Source organism: Triticum urartu, chromosome 4A (genome assembly GCF_056163025.1).
Source record: "Triticum urartu cultivar PI428250 chromosome 4A, HENAU_Tu73, whole genome shotgun sequence".
Lineage (NCBI taxonomy): Eukaryota > Viridiplantae > Streptophyta > Magnoliopsida > Poales > Poaceae > Triticum > Triticum urartu.
In genome coordinates this window covers 44,177,511-44,199,009 of record NC_141876.1, presented here as the reverse complement: position 1 = coordinate 44,199,009, position 21,499 = coordinate 44,177,511, and the positions used below count along the sequence as shown (strand labels likewise).

Here is a 21,499-nt window from a genome sequence, read left to right as displayed (position 1 = left end):
CGGCCTTCTTGTCCGCTAAGTATTTGGGGCAGTTCCGTTTCCAGTGACCCTTCCCTTTGCAATAAAAGCACTCCGTCTCAGGCTTGGGTCCATTCTTTGGCTTCTTCCCGGCAGCTTGCTTGCCGGGCGCGGCAACCTCCTTGCCGTCCTTCTTGAAGTTCTTTTTACCCATGCCTTTCTTGAACTTAGTGGTTTTATTGACCATCAACACTTGATGTTCTTTCTTGACTTCTACCTCCGCTGATTTCAGCATTGAGAACAACTCAGGAATGGTCTTTTGCATCCCCTGCATGTTGAAGTTCATCACAAAGCTCTTGTAGCTTGGTGGAAGCGACTGGAGGATTCTGTCAATGACCGCATCATCCGGGAGATTAACTCCCAGCTGAGACAAGCGGTTATGTAACCCAGACATAGTGAGTATGTGCTCACTGACAGAACTATTTTCCTCCATCTTACAGCTGAAGAACTTATCGGAGACTTCATATCTCTCGATCCGGGCATGAGCTTGAAAAACCATTTTCAGCTCTTCGAACATCTCATATGCTCCATGTCTCTCAAAACGCTTTTGGAGCCCCGGCTCTAAGCTGTAAAGCATGCCGCACTGAACAAGGGAGTAGTCGTCAACACGTGTCTGCCAAGCGTTCATAACGTCTTGGTTCAGTGGGACGGGAGGATCACCTAGCGGTGCTTGTAGGACATAATCTTTCTTGGCAGCTATGAGGATGATCCTCAGGTTCCGGACCCAGTCCGTATAGTTACTGCCATCGTCTTTCAGCTTGGTTTTCTCTAGGAACGCGTTGAAGTTGAGGACTACGTGGGCCATTTGATCTACAAGACATAGTGTAAAATATTTTAGACTAAGTTCATGATAATTAAGTTCATCTAATCAAATTATTAATGAACTCCCACTTAGATTAGACATCCCTCTAGTCATCTAAGTATTACATGATCCGAGTTAACTAAGCCGTGTCCGATCATCATGTGAGACGGACTAGTCAACGTCGGTGAACATCTTCATGTTGATCGTATCTTCTATACGACTCATGCTCGACCTTTCGGTCTTCTGTGTTCCGAGGCCATGTCTGTACATGCTAGGCTCGTCAAGTTAACCCCAAGTGTTTTGCATGTGTTCCGAGGCCATGTTTGTACATGCTAGGCTTGTCAACACCCGTTGTATGTGAACGTAAGGATCCATCACACCCGATCATCACGGCGTGCTTAGAAACGACGAACTTTAGGAACGGTGCACAGTTAGGGGAGAACACTTCTTGAAATTGTTATGAGGGATCATCTTATTTACTACCGTCGTTCTAAGTAAACAAGATGCAAAACATGATAAACATCACATGTAATCAAATAATTAACGTGACATGATATGGCCAATATCACATAGCTCCTTTGATCTCCATCTTGGGGCTCCATGATCATCCTGTCACCGGCTTGACACCATGATCTCCATCATCGTGTCTCCATGAAGTTGCTCGCCAACCATTACTTCTACTACTATGGCTAACGCGTTTAGCAATAAAGTAAAGTAATTTTACATGGCGTTTCTCGATGACACGCATGTCATATAAAAGAATAAAGACAACTCCTATGGCTCCTGCCGGTTGTCATACTCATCGACATGCAAGTCGTGATTCCTATTACAATAGCATGAACATCTCATACATCACATATAGATCATTCATCATTCATCACAACTTTGGCCATATCATATCACAAACCACTTGCTGCAAAAACAAGTTAGACGTCCTCTAATTGTTGTTGCAAGTTTTACGTGGCTGATTTAGGGTTCTAGCAAGAACGACTTCTTACCTACGTTTAAAGCCACAACGTGATTTGTCAACTTCTATTTACCCTTCATAAGGACCCTGTTCATCGAATCCGCTCCAACTAAAGTGGGAGAGACAGACACCCGCCAGCCACCTTATGCAACTAGTGCATGTTAGTCGGTGGAACCGGTCTCACGTAAGCGTACGTGTAAGGTTGGTCCGGGCCGCTTCATCCCACAATACCGCTGAAGCAAGAAAAGACTAGTAACGGCAAGAAAGTTGACAAATCTACGCCCACAACTCATTGTGTTCTACTCGCGCAAGAAGAACTACGCATAGACCTAGCTCTGATACCACTGTTGGGGAACGTTGCAGAAAACAAAAATTTTCCTACTCGTTACACCAAAAATTTTCCTACGCCCACAACTCATTGTGTTCTAGGAGTTCATCTAGCAACGAGTCATCAGATGCATCTACATACCTTGTAGATTGCGTGCGGAAGCGTTCAAAGAACGGTGATGATGTAGTCGTACACGACGTGATCCAAATCACCGATGACCAAGCGCCGAACGGACGGCACCTCCGCGTTCAACACACGTACGGGACGGGAGACGTCTCCTCCTTCTTGATCCAGCAAGGGGGAAGGAGAGGTTGATGAAGATCCAGCAGCACGACGGCGTGGTGGTGGATGCAGGGCGTCACAGTAGCAGGGCTTCGCCTATACTGCGAGAGAGAGACGTAACGGGGAGAGAGGGAGGCGCCAGGGGCTGGTGTGTCAAGTCCCTCCTCTCCCCCACTATATATAGGAGGGCCAAGGGGGGGTGGTGCGCAGCCTAGGAGATCTGATCTCCTAGGTGCGGCGGCCAGGGGGAGGATTCCCTCCCCCCCAAGGCATCTAGAGGTGCCTTCCACCACTTGGACTCCTCCCCCATGGAAACCCTAGGCGCATGGGCCTAGTAGGGCTGGTGCCCTTGGACCATGTAAGCCAAGGCGCACCCCCTACAGCCCATGTGGCCCCCCGGGACAGGTGGCCCCACCCGGTGGGCCCCCGGGACCCCTCCGGTGGTCCCGGTACAATACCGATAACCCCGAAACTTGTCCCGATGGCCGAAACAGCACTTCCTATATATAATTCTTTACCTCCGGACCATTCCGGAACTCCTCGTGACGTCCGGGATCTCATCCGGGACTCCGAACAACATTCGGGTTCCTACATATACATATCTTCACAACCCTAGCGTCACCAAACCTTAAGTGTGTAGACCCTACGGGTTCGGGAGACAAGCAGACATGACCGAGACGACTCTCCGGCCAATAACCAACAGCGGGATCTGGATACCCATGTTGGCTCCCACATGCTCCACGATGATCTCATCGGATGAACCACGAAGTAAAGGATTCAATCAACCCCGTATGCAATTCCCTTTGTCAATCGATATGTTACTTGCCCGAGATTCGATCGTCGGTATCCCAATACCTCGTTCAATCTCGTTACCGGCAAGTCACTTTACTCGTACCGTAATGCATGATCCCGTGACCAGACACTTGGTCACTTTGAGCTCAATATGATGATGCATTACCGAGTGGGCCCAGTGATACCTCTCCGTCATACGGAGTGACAAATCCCAGTCTTGATCCATGTCAACCCAACAGACACTTTCGGAGATACCCGTAGTATACCTTTATGGTCACCCAGTTACGTTGTGACGTTTGGTATACCCAAAGCACTCCTACGGTATCCGGGAGTTACACGATCTCATGGTCTAAGGAAAAAATACTTTGACATTGGAAAACTCTAGCAAACGAACTATACGATCTTGTGCTATGTTTAGGATTGGGTCTTGTCCATCACATCATTCTCCTAATGATGTGATCTCGTTATCAATGACATCCAATGTCCATAGTCAGGAAACCATGACTATCTGTTAATCAACGAGCTAGTCAACTAGAGGCTTACTAGGGACATGTTGGTGTCTGTTATTCACACATGTATTACGATTTCCGGATAATACAATTATAGCATGAATAAAGACAATTATCATGAACAAGGAAATATAATAATAATGCTTTTATTATTGCCTCTAGGGCATATTTCCAACAAAAATGAGGGAAATCATGAGAGGAAACACGAGACAATCACTCAACCAACAAGAAATAGTCACACATGTGCTAGATCCTCGAGTACATAAAGTAAGATACACGATCCACAATCAACTAGGGACGATACATAGGTAGACGGTTCTTCTCTGTGAGGAGGTCTTGAATCCACGGGGGGACCTTCCCTTAGAAACGGGGCTTGAATCCAAAGGGATCTTCCCCGAAGAGGCCACGGTCTCTCGCACGGAGGAGATCCGATATGGATGAGCGTAGCTCTATCTCTCAAATGAGCTAAACCAACGCTAACCCTAACTAGGAGGAGGGGGAGTAGTATATATAGTCTAAGTCATGAAGGGGTAAGTGGGAAAGGGATACATGGGCCTCTAGCCCAACTTTGCGCGCAGGCAGGCGCCGGATGTCCGGGCTGGGGGCCGGATGTCCGGCCGTTCGTGAGACACCGGATGTCCGGGGCACTGGCCGGATGTCCGACCTAGAACAGGCCGTTTTGCTCTTCTCTGGATAGCCGTTGTCCGGATTTCCGGGGCGATGCCGGATGTCCGGCCTGTTGACAGGCGCCGGATGTCCGGCTACTGAAGCTCTTCGGCGCATGCGCCGGATGTCCGGCCTCTGGCCCAGATATCCGGCCACTGTAGCTTCCAGCAGCTCCGTTTATTCCGTCTCCGCTTCCAGGCTTCCCTCACGGATGGTGTAGTTGTTCCTTGACGCTTGCACTCCTCCTCGTCGTCCGTAGTGTTCCGACAATACCTATGCATACACATGAGTGGAGTGTCAAGTAGTATACCATCCTCGAAGGTGTCAAGTGAGCACGTGTAAAGGAGATGATTCACCTTTGGGTATGTGAAGTAGATGCCGCCCGTGTCACTCGCGGAACGGACTCTTGACATGGTAATGTCCATAGGATGCTCCGCATCACTACACGTATCCTACCCACACTACAACACCAAGTCCAAACGTAACCTAACTAGTAGAAAATATTCGACACAAACACAACAGCCTCTTCCTGTCGACGGCGCAATGACGCACGTCTTCTCCTTGATATCTTGTTTACGAATTAGCAGAGAGCAGGAATGAGATATTAGAATTCATAAAAACAATAATTGAAGTAATATGCTGGTTATGGCAGCTGCAGTTTCATGGTACTATGTTACCCTCGCATTTGTAACCTACACCAATCTCCTAGCCGACAGTAATCATTCTCAAAAAAAAAAATTGAGAGCAACCCATAGTAGCGAGTAGAGATATTACGACGGGATGCAGTATTCTCACATGCTTCTCACCGGGTAGGCGATCGGTGGGCGGCCGGAGGCAGACGACGGGGCCGTCATAGCCCTCGGTGGCCGGCAGCGAGAAGAGGGCGTTGGTGACGACCTGCACCAGCTCCATGGCCTTCCGCTTTCGCCCACCTTGGTTATGGTCAGCAACTCAGTGTTGATCGGCATGCTGCCCGCCGTTGCGGTGGCCATCACCATATGTGTCGAAGACACACATTAATCCTTCCACTGCCGCAAAAATAAGTTTACTCTGTTGGTTTGATGCAAATTGAACCTGTCCAACAAAGAGTGATAAATCAACACAACAATAACCAGTAACTGTTAAGCTTCATGCACTAGCCAACGCAACCAAAAGTCCGAACTGATGGAAAGGGCTAGTGCAATCCACATATACTGTAACACCCCCTCTCACGTGTGACGGGGAAGACAAATCAACACGTGCAACCGGAAGAGAGCGACGGCGTGCGAAACTCACGTATGACTCAAGAGGCCTATACGTGGACACAAAGGGGGGCATCGGCAATTTTTAGATAAATTGCACAAACCAGGACTTGAACTCAAGACCTTAGCTCTGATACCATGTTAAGCTTCATGCACTAGCCAACGCAACCAAAAGTCCGAACTGATGGAAAGGGCTAGTGCAATCCACATATACTGTAACAGTAACCACCCAATCTAGAACCTGTACTGAATAAATATCATCTCACTGAAATGAAGTCAATACAAAAGTATAAATATTTTAGACAGTAATGCCAGCAAAAAATTTAACAAAACAAAAGTATGCGATAACACTAATTTCCACTGTAAAACCACATGCACATGTAAAACTCTATAGAATGCGCATACCTGTGTTACATCATCCATGTGGGATTCCTCTTAAGCAAGCTATCTGTTTTGAATTTGTCCAGGCCCATAATTAGAACCTAAAATCAAGCAACTTGAGTGGGACTCAACCTGAATAACCTCATGTTTTTTGCTCTAACAGATGACATTGAACTAAAACCACAAATTCTGATAGAAATGATATTGTAAGGGAAAATCTGAACTATGTTGGCCCTCCGTAACTTAATATAAAACATTGGAGAAAGTTGGTAGTGATCTGGAGGTTATAGAAAAGGATATCGCAGCAACCACTGACAAGATACATGATTGCGAAGGGCTTATTGTGCTGAGGGAAAAGAGTCAGCCATGGCAAGTTACAAAAGGCTCCGGCTGGACTCCTGTGCTGCTAGAGCAAAATTGATTGCTGCAACTGAAACAGATGACAGTAAGGAAGTGGAGATCTTACACAAAGAAGCTGGAACTGTTAAACGTACGTGACAAGAAGGCCTTGACCTCTTGGCGTACGACAGCTAGCTAGGTTGTTGGGATTTGATCTTATCTCTCTGTAACCTCCTAGTCTATCCCTTGCACTACAAGTTGTAATTTGAACCACCTCATGTACGCAATCAGGGAGTCGCGACCCTGCTATATAACACGAAGCCGTAGCCCAGAACAGGGTACGATGTTCCAACCATTGTGTTTCACATGGTATACAGAGCCTAACTCCTCCATCGCATCTAGCCACCAGAAAGCTTCCGCCATGGCCTCGTCCTCCACCACCAACCCTGGTCTCTTTGGCCAGATCACCGAGAAGCTTACCCGCACCAACTTCATCCTCTGGCGGACCCAGATCACGCCTCAGCTTCGTGGTGCCGGCATCTTCGGCTATGTGGATGGCAGCACGCCGGAGCCGCCCAAGGTCGTCGTCAACAAGGACAAAGACGAGAAGGAGGTCACCACACCCAATCCCCTTCACCCGATCTGGTTCCGGGAAGACCAACAGGTACTAGGATACCTTCTGAATAACCTTTCCAAGGAGGTGCTCATGCAGGTGACCTCGATCGCCCATGCCCACGAGCCGTGGACAGCGGTGGCGAACATGTTTTCGTCCCAGTCACTGTCACGCATCAACAACATCCACGTCGCGCTGTCCAACGCTCAAAAGGGCACTCAGTCCGTCGCGGCGTTCTTCACGCACATGCGCTCCCTCGCCGACGAACTGACCGCGGCGGGCAAGCCCCTTGATGAGGATGAGCTCATCTCCTACATCCTCGCCGGCCTGGACATGGAGTACCAGCCCCTCGTCTCCGCCCTCGACGCCCGCACCTCACCTGTCACCCTTAACGAACTATTTGCTTAGATGAGTAACTTCGATCAGAGGGTGGCCTTGTTCCAGGGTGCCAACGGCGGCTTCAAGTCGTTTGCTAACGCCGCCATGCGCGGCCGCGGTGGTGGCTCACGCTACCGTGGGCCGCCGCGCGGGAAGGGCAAGAGTGCAGGAGGCACCAACTACAGCAACTCTCGCAGCGATGCACGTGGGAACAACAGCAACGGCGGCAGTCGTCCCTCCTCCAACAACAACAGGGGCCACCGCAACAACTCCACCAAGCGCCCTGAGCCGTTGTCAGATCTGCGGCAAGCCTGGCCATTCAGCCAAGGACTGCTGGTACGTGTTTGATGAAGATGAGGATTCAGAACAAGATGAGAAGATGGCGGGTGCAACAGATGGATCATATGGCATCGACATAAACTGGTATGTGGATAGTGGAGCTACGAACCACATCACCGGTGAACTCGAGAAGGTGACCATGCGGGAAAAATACCGCGGGCAAGATCACATCCACACTGCTAGTGGAGAAGGTATGAAGATCAGTCACATTGGTCATTCAATTATTAAAACCCCTCGTAGGAAAATTCATCTTAGGAAATTTTTGCATGTTCCTAGTGCCTCAATGAACCTACTCTTCGTTCATCGCATTGCCATTGATAACCATGTATTCCATGAGTTTCACCCCTTCTTCTTTTTGATCAAGGATCAGACAACGAGGAAGGTGTTGTATCGAGGTAGATGCGTTCGTGGACTCTACCCGTTGATTCCGGAGATTCGAAGATTCAATAAACAAGTTTTTAGTGCCACCAAACTTTCATCTACACGATGGCATGATCGTTTAGGACATGCATCTTTTTCTTTAGTTGAGAAATTGCTTAGGAAAAATAAGCTCCCATTTGTTCGAGAGCACAATGTCGAAACAATTTGTGATTCATGTCAGCGAGCTAAGAGTCATCAACTACCTTATCCTGTGTCTACTAGTATTTCTACCAAACCTTTGCAACTTTTTTTCCTGATGTTTGGGGCCTTGCACCCTCCTCTGTTGGTAGACTTACATACTGCGTTAGCTTCATTGATGACTATAGCAAATACTCATGGATCTATCTTCTAAAGAAAAGATCCGAAGTGTTCCAAGTCTTCAAAAACTTTCAAGCTCTCGTTGAACGAAAATTCAATAGCAAAATCATAGGCGTCCAGTCCGACGGGGGCGGGGAGTATGAAAAACTCAACTCCTTCTTTCAAGAACTTGGCATATCTCACCATGTCTCTTGTCCTCACGCTCACCAACAAAACGGGTCTGCAGAACGCAAACACAGACACATCGTAGAGGTTGGTCTTGCTCTTCTAGCTGGCGCATCTATGCCCCTCAAATTTTGGGATGAGGCATTCCTCACCGCCGTCCATCTTATCAACATACTGCCTAGTCATGTCATTAATGATGAAACACCCACTGAACGGCTTCTTCAAGTTAAACCGGACTACACAACTCTTCGTGTATTTAGATGCGCCTGTTGGCCTAACCTCAGGCCATACAACAATCTCAAGCTCATGGTTCACTCAAAACAGTGTGCTTTTATCGGATATAGTGCTCAACACAAAGGGGTGAAGTGTCTTGACATATCCACCGGACGTGTCTATATCTCCCATGATGTCGTGTTCAACGAAACAAAATTCCCCTTTGCCGACCTCCATCCAAACGCCGGTGCTCTACTTCGCAAAGAAATATTACTCTTACCGTCCCATCTTACCGGCCTTAAGCATGGGGAAAATAATTGTGATGATCCTTTGTTGACTAATCCTCATAACCGTGTGCATGAGTATTATGATGATACAAATACATCTTAGGAAAAAGATGGACAAGAAACTACTGAAATTGGTGAAGAAACAGCCCTCAACAGGCATGATTTCATGTGTCCTGCATTTGGGGGCATATCTCCCTCGGGATCAGGGCTGCAGCAGCTCAACAGCCAATCTTCCCCGGGATCGGCGCGGCTGCAGAATGCCAGCGCCACAGAAACCGCGTCGCCCGCATCGCCTTCTGCCAGGCACGGTGCTGTCGACTCGGCGACTGGCACGCGGCCTGGTGTGGCTGGCTCCGACACGGCACCTGGCCCGTACCAATCATCCACACCCACGCGGCCCATTGCAGCTCGCTGGCCTGCTGGTGGGCCGTGCCACTACACCAGGCGCCCGCGGTCCAGTGCGGATCCGACAGGCGGTCGATCTGATGCTGCTACGGACGCAGGCGTGCGATCCGGCGCAGATCTGCTCAGGCCCGCGCCATCATTATAGCATGATGGGCCGGTTGCCCCTTCGGGATGCGGCGTGGGATCTTCTGTGCCGCCCCTCTCCACTCCGTTTGCTTCAGAAGCCGCGAAAAATCCTGCTGCACTGGGGGAATCTGCCTCGGAATTGCTGGGATCGTCAGCTGTCGGATCTTCTGCGCCAGCTCCTCCTCCGCCATGTACATGCCTTCAGAAAGGGGTAATCCAGCCTATTAACTACAAACGTGTAACCAAATTTGGTCTAGCGTGTTCTACAGGAGAACCAAACTGTCTAGATGAAGCACTTGGAGATGCTCGTTGGAAGAGGGCTATGGAAGAAGAATATATGGCACTTCAGAAAAATAAAACTTGGCACCTGGTTCCGACACCATGAGGTAAAAATTTAATTGACTGTAAGTGGGTCTACAGGATTAAGAGAAAATCTGATGGAACCATAGACCGTTATAAAGCAAGACTAGTAGAAAAAAGTTTTAAGCAACGGTATGGCATAGACTATGAGGACACCTTTAGTCCCGTTGTTAAAGCTGTTACTATTCGTCTTGTCCTATCTATTGCTGTTTCCAGGGGGTGGAGCCTTAGACAGCTAGATGTTCAGAACGCGTCTCTTCATGGTGTTCTGGAGGAGGAAGTGTACATGAAACAACCTCCTGGGTTCGTAAAAAAACTCACCCTTCCACGTATGTAAGCTTGATAAAGCTCTTTATGGATTGAAGCAGGCTCCTAGGGCGTGGTATTCACGCCTTAGTCAGAAACTGCAAGCACTTGGTTTTGTTTCTTCCAAGTCTGACACGTCACTGTTTATTTACAACAAGTTCAATACATCCATATTTGTGCTCATTTATGTTGATGATATTATTGTCACAGGTTCATCTGATGAGGCAGTGACAGGACTGTTGAAGGATTTGAGTGCTGAGTTTGCTCTCAAGGATCTGGGAGATTTGCACTTCTTCTTAGGCATTGAAGTGAAGAAGCTTGGAGACAGTCTGCATCTCTCTCAGGAAAAATATGCTGCTGATTTGGTAAGAAGAGTTGGTCTGAAAGATTGCAAACCTTCACCAACTCCCTTGTCTAGCACAGAAAAATTGTCCCTTGTAGAAGGCGATCCATTGAGTCAGGATGACAGCACCAGGTACAGAAGTTTAGTTGGAGCACTTCAATACCTCACTCTAACAAGGCCTGATATCTCATTTGCTGTCAACAAAGTGTGCCAATTCCTTCATGCACCCACCACAGTTCACTGGACTGCTGCCAAGCGTATAGTGAGATATATCAAAAACACCACGAGTGTTGGTCTCACCTTTAGCAAATCTTCATCTACTCTTGTCAGTGCGTTTTCTGACTCTGATTGGGCAGGTTGTTTGGATGACAGACGCTCTACTGTTGGGTTTGCTGTGTTCTTTGGACCCAATCTCATATCTTGGTGTGCTAAGAAACAAGCTACTGTATCAAGATCAAGTATAGAAGCTGAATACAAGGCACTTGCCAATGCCACAACAGAGATCATTTGGGTTCAGTCCATGTTAAAGGAACTTGGTGTGAAATGCACTCAGGCTCCATGCTTATGGTGTGACAATCTGGGTGCAACATATTTATCTGCTAATCTTGTCTTTCATGCACGACCAAAACACATTGAGATAGATTTCCATTTTGTTAGAGAAAGAGTTGCTAACAGACAATTGGAGATTCGTTTTGTGCATTCCAGAGACCAGGTTGCAGATGGCTTCACAAAGGCGCTGCCTACAAGGAACTTTGAAGAATTCAGGCGTAATCTCAACTTGCAAACTTGTGATTAAGGGAGGGTGTGAAACGTACGTGACAAGAAGGCCTTGACCTCTTGGCGTACGACAGCTAGCTAGGTTGTTAGGATTTGATCTTATCTCTCTGTAACCTCCTAGTCTATCCCTTGCACTACAAGTTGTAATCTGAACCACCTCATGTACGCGATTAGGGAGTCGCGACCCTGCTATATAACACGAAGCCGTCGCCCAGAACAGGGTACATCGTTCCAACCATTGTGTTTCACAGGAACCACAGAATCTGAAGCGCTAGAAATCGAAACATCATAGAACCTTCAGCTAGATAGCGACGAATATATATTTCAGTATGTAGTTCCTAAGTCGGTATTATTTCAAAGGATAGCGACGGAATATATATTCCAGCCTGTATTTCATAACAAATTCAACATGGCAGCACTTGTTCTACTTTTACAATATATACTTCGTATAGCATATATAAGTTGATGAATCAAATTTCTACTTGTTCTACTTCTACAATATATACTTCATATTGCATATATAAGTTGATGAATCAAATTTCTGCTTGTTCTACTTCTATAATATATACTTCACATCGCATCAACCGGGTGACATTCTCACAACCAAGCGTACTATGTACTATTTGTTGTTTGAGTTGAAGCTTTGGGTAAAAATAACCGGAGTATCATCCTAAACTTTGATGGACCCTGAACATGCCATTTGATCAATTTCAGACGGGAGCAAGATGAAAACCTGAACGGAGCCTTGGTTAGTCCCTACAGATAGGTGGGTGCCACGCTGCGCCCAACTCACTAAACAAACAGTGTGGTCCGCCCCCAAATCGCAAAGCTTGGTGACCATGTGGAGTTAAAAATTTGTTTAGGATCCCTCTTAGAGTTTCAAAATAGAAATCGGATAACATTGGTTGCACACACCTTGCTGTTGCATTCCACGGATAGATGCAATTCCCCAATCCGACCGAGAGGGCATTGTTCGAAGACCAATCCACGAAGTTGAGGTAGAAGTCGTCCTGCAATTCGGGCGCATACAAAACACCCAGAAGGAGAATTCCATTGCCGTGATATTTTCTATTTGAGCATGAATTTGAATATAATAACAGATACTCTTGGAATACCAATGGGCATGAAAAACAAACAATAACCATAAGAGTAATGTGTAACAGCAGCAACAGAGTATTCATGGCGTGGAAGCAAGCACAACCCTACTATATATCCCCAAGATTTAGAATGCACAAATCTGTTCCCTGAAGAAGCACAACCAGGACACAAGATCAAACTGAAACTAAATCTGGTCTATCATCCATATCTTGTTCAACCATGCATAAGAAATCATTCTCAGCTTGCTCAACAGCAGAAGTGAGGCAATTCAGCACACCAGCTCGAAAACTTTTAGAAAGTTTTACATCTTCATTCTCTGCAATTTCCATGGCTAATGCGAATTAACTTTTAACCCCATTAAGGGAGTCCTCTGATGTGCTATATAGGACATCTTGTTGCTTGATACGACACTCTAACAAGTACAGGTAATATACTATGTTATCATATAGAGTTACTGCTAGAAAATCAGCTGCATCACGTCCATTAAATCTATCATAAATTCCACAAATCAACCATCCATTTTTCTCAGAGCACACAGCTTGACTCTGTCCTCTCCATCTGCTCCACCAGCAATCTTTACCTTGGTACCGGTCAGAAAATTGGATGATAGAGTTGTTGGAGCACTGGACCTCTAAAGATTTTTACTGATTTCAAATATGGAGCTCTCAGTTAATGCAAGGCTGCCTTGTGAGGTGGATAGCAAATCCAACCTTGATATCGATGGAGAAGTGATGATTTGGGGGCTTACCTCGGGTCGATTTCCTCGTCGGACCCTCCGGCAGCGCCCTGGGAGTCGCCATATCACGGGTCCTGCCGGTCGTTGGAGGTGGACGCGAATCACAATGGAGGCGATTTGGGCGCGGTCCTCTTCCTCGCCCGCCAATCGACGGTCGCACTTGGGGTCGCCGCTAGCGGCAGTAGGGGAAGAAGGGAAGGTCCTGCATCACACCTTGACCAGCGCCTAAGAGAGCACGAAGAAGAGAAGGGTGGGGGCTAACTGCGGGGCAAATCGGCGGCGGGAGCCGAGGATGCGGGCGCCGGTGACGACCTCCTCCGGGCACGACTGTCAAAGGCGCAAGGAAGACGGCGGAGAAAAGGTGCTGTGAGGGAAGGGGAGAGGAGGCGGTGGCTCAGCAGGGGAGTTGCCTCCCCATGAAGGAATAGATGGCGTGTTGATCCGCTGTGTTGTCTTCTTTTTTCTTTTTTTTGCTCGCACCGAGGAAAATGATGTGGCATAGCCCAGCGACCGCACTTTGCGCGACTATTAATGGGTTTAATTAGCGATGGTTTATATGATATTTCCGGACAATGTTAATATTGAAGACTCTTACCCATTATTTTTCACTAGCGGTTTTAGTTCTCTGTTCGCCAATTAATACAAATAACATATAAATTATCAACTAATAGGCTAACTATGCATGTATTGTTGGAATTTTGCTAGTAGGCCTTGGCCCAAAGCCCAACTAAAATTCTGAAATTCTCTTGGCCATTCATGCACATATGTGAGTGGAGTGAGTGAGGCTAAAGTTTAGTCCCACCTCATAAGTTGAGAGAGAGTTGCATCTTTTTATAAGGTGAGTTCTTCTACCACTTGTATGAGTATGAGAAGAAGAGACCTACACGCGCGCTCCTCCTCCTCGCTCGCCACGCCACGCCGCGGGTTGCGGGATTGAGCTGAGCCGAGGACAGAGCTATGCACGTTGTCTATATTTTTGCTTCCGATTCTTTTGGATCGTGACGCCTGGGACGCGGGGTTTACTCCCACGACCTGCCCGGCCCGCACTATATAGTCAGGCAGACGTCTGACGACTGGGACGTGGGGTTTACTCCCACGACCTGCCCGACCCGCACTATATAGTCAGGCAGAGTTCGTATGGTTTCTCATTCCAGATCATTGCGCCGCCAAACAAGTCTTCTCCATCCCTTCTTTTGGCGTGCACCGACAGAAGGGACAGCAGCCTCCGGAACCCCGCCTCTCGTGATCCTGTACGGGAGAGGGGCGATCAGGTTTTTGGGGAGCGCACTCGCGCGACTGCTGGCAGCGACGACTTCTTCCTCGACCTCGGCAACCTCATCCTCGACGACATGGGCGACAACGTCAACGCCGGTGGTGCTGCTCCCGCTGCACCGTATGTGATTCTATCCTTCCTGTTCGAGATCGTGGTAGAATTCATGTTTCTAGTATGTGCTCTAGATGTGATCTGTTCATCTGCTATGCTAGTTTGCATGACTAGTTTAATCTCTGCTATTGTAGTCATGATTTATCTTCTGTTTATTCGGATTAAATATCGTAGTAATTTGCTCATATTTCCAACACGTATCTGATTCTTTCTTTCAATTGTCTCCTACACTGATATATTTAGGCTTCACATTTTGTAGTTTTCTGCAGGTTGTCAGATAAATTCTTCTCGGCATCTTATATTCTATATCTTATACAGGTGCGTCGGTCGTCCCAACATTGTAAGGGACATTCTAGGATTTTAGTTTGACATAAAATCTGTATTATTTCTACAATGTCTCGAGACTCAACAAATCTGGGGTGAATATGCTGCAACTATGTGCTGGACAATGTCACCACCGCCGAATTCGCCGGAAGTTCATCCGCCGTCTGAACATGCTCCACCTGAGCTTTTCCCAAATTATTCTGTCAAATTTTCATCTACAATCATAAAAAGTACAGTTATAGGCTAATACCGTATGTACTACTTTTGTTCAGGTATAGGCTAATGTGCCCAGAAATTAGACAACAGGGGGAATTAGCAAGTCACCGGCTCTGAAAGCATAAAAAACAATTCAGTATTTAAGCGACAACTCAATTTTACCTTATAGGGGGACAGGGAGTGTCCCGACCAGTATGCAGTTAACTGGATTGGTGTTTGATTGTTCCTCGTCAGATCTTATGCTAATTGCTATAGAACCGTCTGGAATGGTTTGAGAGACAAATGCTTCTTCTTCTTTTTGAACATCCCCCAAACCCTTTTCATTGTGCAACTGCAGTCTAGTCCCATAACTGTCCAGAATGGTTTGAGGGCCAAATGCTGCTTCTTCCTTTTGAACATCCCCCAAGCCCTTTTCATTGTGCAACTGCAGTTTAGCCCCATAAAAGTTGAGAATGCAAGCACACAAATAGAATGTGCCTTGGAAGATCACAAACCAGTAAAAAAGATGTAGCGTAGGCAATAAATTTTTGCTTCCTGGAGTGGGATACGATTTAACAAGCTGCTGATCTTGAAGCCTCATGGCTGATAGCAGCATACGCGCTATTGCTGCCGGGAGCTGCAGGTTACCACAGATAAGTATAACAAGCAGCACCCCTGGGTTAAAAACTGCAGACTCGATGCAGAAAACCCAGCTGATTGCCATTGATATGCACAAGCCGACGTCCATCCAATAGTACGCAGTTTCATTGTTTGGGCTCGGAATGGTGCTTAGTGCGAAGATCAGGGTTACCATCATCTTCACTAAATTACCATAGACGAACCAGTCAACAGAAGGCAGGAAGAGAGAAAACATCCCCACTATCAAGGCTAAGCCCAGCACCACCTTAACAAGGTATAACACTTTAATCCACTTGCTTATTATCTGCCTAACCCGTGGCGGTTTGCATACAAGAATGTAAACGGATATGCTCTGCACTATGACCATGAGTAACAGCACTGCAGTGTGCACTAGTACAACTGCAAGTTGAGATCCTTGAGACTTACCACGGATCCAGAATTTTCTGATCAATTGGGCGGAGAGGGTGAGTAGAATGACAAGCAGAGAGCTTAAGAAGAGCCACAGATGATGTTGCAGGATTGTCTGCACGGCAAAAGGCAGATTGCCAATCAGAACCCCGGAAGCTGCCATTACAATGAGAGCGATGCCCTTGACATTTCTCGGACAAACAAAAAGTATCCTGTCACATAAGCTGACAACTGCCAATACCGCATAAAATGTATGTTTTTCATCCTTTAACACACTGTGAGATGTTAGCTTTTTAATAGCTCCATTAGTTCCAAACAACGGGTGATTCTCCAAACGGTTATCTCGAGTGAAAAACCTGTCATATCACACAGTTGTAGTGGTATATCCCATAGGTCAACTTCAGGTGATGTAATTGAGTAAGTAAACTAGGAAATGAGCGTTAGGGAAGAGGGTTTGTTACCTGAAAGCTTCAATAAATATTATAGCTGTTGTAGACCAGAAATCGGTTGGTTCGAGCAGGGTGCAGAAACCCCCAAGCATTACAACTGTGGCCCACATGAAGGACAGGGCACCGCAGGCGTTGCCCACCCATTCCAGGAAGGCGGCACAACGTAGTAGTATGTTCGGCTTCCTCTCTGTATTAGGCAGAGCCACATCTTCTCCTCCCCTGCCCCTGCTTCTGCTCTGGCGTGTGGCGGATGCATGCAGGTTCAGAAACGATAGGTGCCATCTCAATGGAGATCTCACTGACAGCTGTTGTGGTCGCCGCCATGTTGGATTGTCTATTCTTGTAGTCCCTGAAATATTTCACAAACTAAACACGAGATTAAGATGTGGCTAGATGATTCGAATCAAGGAATGGGAGCAGGAAATATGTAGGGAAAGGGCACAAAATGAAGCATCAAAACAAAGCTAGCTGAATATCACAGGTCCACAACAAGCGAACGGACGGACGGACGATGCTTAACTGGGTCTGTATAACTAGTCAAATTCGAGTACAGTAGTAGAATGGAGATTAAGATGCTGCATCTTAGTAGAGGGAAAAGGAACGGATTGGTCTTCCACTCTTGCTGTTGTGCTCTACAATACGTACCACCATACAAGTGGCAAAAGAGCAATCAGTGAAGTGTTTATTAGGCTCTAAAACTAGTACTAGTATTTCGCAATCAATCAAGCCCGTCAGATAAGATAGCTTCCGGACGATTCCATGGTCTATCTCAAGGACAAGGAGGGAAGAATTCTGAGAAAATTAAGAGGGGGTGCTCTCCTGGCCCCGGGCGCGCATTGCCAAGGAAACAAGAATCAAGCGAAACGAGCAGCGGGATCAAGGAAAGCACGGCCAAGGAAGAAGCTCTGACGCGGACTCACTGACCTGGGCCTGGGGTAGCCGCGGCTGCGTGCGTCAACGCGAGGAGGATGCGAGGCTTGGGCGATCCAGCGAGGGCCTGATGGGGAGCGGCGGCCGGTGGCGGGGCGTGCGAGCGAGAGCCGGGTGCCGTGCGCGGGAAGGCCGCGGCGGGCGTGGGGCGGCGAGGCCTGTCACACCTCCATTCCCCTGGTGTAGGTGGACACTGGGAGTGGCTGGACTAGGTAGGGCCCACTGCGCAGGAGTGGTCGGCTGTATACGTGGGTGCGAGGCACCGATGTTGTGTGTCAAGTGTGAACTCTGTCTTCTCCCTCCTTTCTCTGTACTACCTCACCTTCTTTTCCACCAAGCAACCTGAAATTGGATCTCGATCCCGAATATCTCCTTTGTATCGATCCTCTGCATCGTTACAAGGCCGCGGCGGGCGGGAGATATCGCCGTCGGTGAGAAGCGACGTCTTTTTAAAGGCGATAGATAGATAGATAGATGCGTCTGAGAAGCGAGGTCTTTTTAAAGGCGAGCTACCGCCGTCGGTGTTCTTCGTTTTATGACTTTGGTTGCATCCAGACAAACGGGAGTGGTAAGTTTAACATATAGAGCACCTCTTCTTACTACATACATAGCTTACATCGCTGTTCTTTCCTACCTCTCATTTTTCTAACAAGGTGACGATTGTTTTCTCTTTGTAAGGAAATGGTAGTGCCGTAGGGACGAAATTTGTTGATTGTAACTGGAGTGCGCGTGGGCAGTCCAGTTCGGGTAAAAGAACATGCTTGCTACGGGGGCATAGCATCCACTTAACACAACTGATAACCTTTCTCCGGTCCTCAATTAAAAACATTCCATTTTAGACCCGAGGACCTTTTGTCATATCAAAATCTAACCATTATACAGAAAGTGTCCAAAAGAAACAGCTAAACTCCTCGTGACTTCTCATCACGTAATCTTCTTTTCTTTTTTTCCCCTTTTTTTATGATGGGAAAGCCTTCATGGCCAGTGCTTTTTTTTGAGATATCTCAACTTCTAAGGGAGGGATACGTTGTTGTTGGGAGTGTCTAGTTATCAGACTTGTGATTTTTCATTTGGTTTAGGTCTTTTTTTGTCCAGTCAGTTTTTGACACGTGTACTTTGTAATTTCAGTTCGTGGTTTAGTCTAAAATAAACGTCTGTTTTCGTAGCAGCTTCAGGTCGAATTCTACCTCCTGTCTTGGACCTTTAAGTGTACTAGTAGAATGCCCGTGCGTTGCCACGGACTTTTGAAATCATGTGCGCTGCAACACCGGGGCATACATATTCTCATCTTCCTCCCAATCACATTGTAAATAAATTAATCCCAATTTGGTGTCAAATCATCTTATTAATTATGAACCCTAAAAATAAAAAATGATCTAAAATCAGATGAAATTATTAGCGGTCTACCTGGGGACCAATTCTTAAATAAAATAAAAATGTTGAGGTTGCAACAAAGTAAATTACGAAACAAGTGCTTAAGTGTATTCATACATTATTTGTTAGGCTAATTTAACTGCTCCTAGGAGATCATTGTAAATTGCATCAGAGGAAAAAAGTAAAATAAATTTAAATTATATAACATTAATAGAAAAACTTCATATATAGCTTGTTGTATGCATAAAAGTGGCACGTACATACAGCCAGATTTAATTTTGGGATCCCGAAACCCCTTCACCATGATATACTCTACAATTTACTTCAATAAGATGGTACTTCGGTAGTGGCGTTAAGCCATCCCCAATGGAAAGGTACTTGCATCGACTCTGATACGGTAAAATGAAGCTCTTTCCTAAGAAACCTACATTCTAGCACAAATTATCAGTACATGTCACAACCAATGCACATGGAATTTGTGCGAGTATAAATTGTGAATTCGTATTCTGAAAATAAAAGAACTATACCCCCCCCCCCCCCCCAAATGGAAGGCTAAAAAAGCACAATCAATTATCTTTTTGTGGGACAGAATACACAAAATCAGTGTTTGGAAATCCCTAACAGAAGTTGGAATTGTTGCCCCTAATGCTAAGATTGAAACTATTATCACAGTTGGATAAAATTTGTACTTCAATATTTACCACTGAACCCAAATATGTTATGGCGTCTTTTTTCTACTTATCCTCGTATGATCTCAATGATTCCACTGGAGTATAAACCTACCAAACAAAACAAATGTTGAAATTCTTTTTCCTTAAATGGGAGCAGAGCAGGTTTGAAAAAGGATCGCATGTGGTACACGATCAGAATCGAAAATCACAACTATCAAATTGAATTGAATTTTAAAAAATCAAACCAGTTCACGTTCTGTTCCTGCAAGCCAAGAATGTACAGGCAACAAGAATATTTATCAAAATGTAACTGATTAAATATTGCATGTGTCCGTACTACCATGATTTACTAACAGATAGAGTTTAATAGATCATGTAGTAACTTTACAGAAAAAGAACACTTGTTCGATCGGATAAAAAAAATCAATATAGGTTGTCATCTTCAGATGTTTTCCTTCTGGTCCATCATTGCAAGTGCAACAGTACATGTGTAACACCCCGGATATAACTTGCCATATTTGTACTCCAACTCTTGCCATTTTCGGCTCTAAGTTATGAGATTCCCTTTATGGTTGGGTTTTGTCTTTATTTTGCATTTTGTTCATGTCATGCATTTCATATCATGTCATCATGTGCATCTCTTTTGCATACGTGTTCGTCTCATGCATCCGAGTTTTTTTCCTGTTGTCCGTTTTGCAATCCGACACTCCTACGTGCACCGGCGTACCCCTTTTGTCTCTTTTCGTGAACAGGTGTTAAACGTTCTCGGAATGTACCGAGATTTGCCAAGTGGACTTGGTACACCACCGGTAGACCGCCTGCCAAATTTCGTGCCATTTGGAGTCCGTTTGATACTCCAACGGTTAACCGGGTAACCGCGAAGGCCTCATGTGTGTTGCAACCCAACACCCCTCCGAAACGGCCCAATAACCCTTCCAAACCCCTTCCATGTCCTCCGTCGTCGGATCACGATCGTGTGGGTGAAAACTGAAGAAAATATGCCCTAGAGGCAATAATAAAGTTATTATTTATTTCCTTATATCATGATAAATGTTTATTATTCATGCTAGAATTGTATTAATCGGAAACATAATACATATGTGAATACATAGACAAACAGAGTGTCACTAGTATGCCTCTACTTGACTAGCTCGTTAATCAAAGATGGTTATGTTTCCTAACCATGAACAAGGAGTTTTTATTTGATTAACGAGGTCACATCATTAGTTGAATGATCTGATTGACATGACCCATTCCATTAGCTTAGCACCCGATCGTTTAGTATGTTGCTATTGCTTTCTTCATGACTTATACATGTTCCTATAACTATGAGATTATGCAACTCCCGTTTACCAGAGGAACACTTTGGGTACTACCAAACGTCACAATGTAACTGGGTGATTATAAAGGAGTACTACAGGTGTCTCCAAAGGTACATGTTGGGTTGGCGTATTTCGAGATTAGGTTTTGTCACTCCGATTGTCGGAGAGGTATCTCTGGGCCCTCTCGGTAATACACATCACATAAGCCTTGCAAGCATTGTAACTAAGATGTTAGTTGTGAGATGATGTATTACGGAACGAGTAAAGAGACTTGCCGGTAACGAGATTGAACTAGGTATTGGATACCGACGATCGAATCTCGGGCAAGTAACATATCGATGACAAAGGGAACAACGTATGTTGTTATGCGGTCTGACCGATAAAGATCTTCGTAGAATGTGTAGGAGTCAATATGGGCATCCAGGTCCCGCTATTGGTTATTGACCGGAGACGTGTCTCGGTCATGTCTACATTGTTCTCGAACCCGTAGGGTCCGCACGCTTAAGGTTACGATGACAGTTATATTATGAGTTTATGCATTTTGATGTACCGAAGGTTGTTCGGAGTCCCGGATGTGATCATGGACATGACGAG

The 21,499-nt window shown here is 46.1% G+C and overlaps 1 protein-coding gene, 1 long non-coding RNA gene and 1 pseudogene across 7 annotated transcripts; 1 reads left to right on the top strand and 2 right to left on the bottom strand.

The window, feature by feature from the left end:
• Positions 1-3,915: 3,915 nt before the first annotated feature.
• Positions 3,916-13,669, bottom strand: LOC125550538 (uncharacterized). Of its 3 annotated transcripts, none has more exons than XR_015600228.1 (4): positions 13,222-13,669; positions 12,109-12,385; positions 5,160-5,438; positions 3,916-4,932 (listed from the first exon to the last, which is right to left on the bottom strand). It is a non-coding gene; the product is annotated as an uncharacterized LOC125550538 (long non-coding RNA). The 3 variants fall into 3 exon arrangements; XR_015600227.1 differs by having other exon boundaries at positions 3,916-5,438; positions 12,109-12,204; positions 12,291-12,385; positions 13,222-13,667; XR_015600226.1 differs by having other exon boundaries at positions 3,916-5,438; positions 13,222-13,668.
• On the top strand, positions 7,224-7,362 carry LOC147974688 (small nucleolar RNA Z247; annotated as a pseudogene).
• Positions 13,670-14,756: 1,087 nt separating the features above from the next.
• LOC125528917 (uncharacterized) lies at positions 14,757-17,921 on the bottom strand. Of its 4 annotated transcripts, none has more exons than XM_087517698.1 (5): positions 17,533-17,916; positions 16,621-16,957; positions 16,401-16,515; positions 15,296-16,274; positions 14,757-15,132 (listed from the first exon to the last, which is right to left on the bottom strand). In XM_087517698.1, exons 2-4 carry the CDS (start codon positions 16,716-16,718, stop codon positions 15,297-15,299), a joined length of 1,191 nt encoding a protein of 396 aa, XP_087373824.1. In that variant the 5' UTR covers positions 16,719-16,957; positions 17,533-17,916; the 3' UTR covers positions 14,757-15,132; position 15,296. The 4 variants fall into 4 exon arrangements, with proteins under 4 accessions (XP_087373824.1, XP_087373823.1, XP_048549290.1 ...); XM_087517700.1 differs by lacking the exon at positions 14,757-15,132 and having other exon boundaries at positions 15,419-15,557; positions 16,178-16,274; positions 17,533-17,921; XM_087517697.1 differs by having other exon boundaries at positions 14,759-15,132; positions 15,296-16,515; positions 16,621-16,974; positions 17,533-17,912.
• Positions 17,922-21,499: the final 3,578 nt, after the last annotated feature.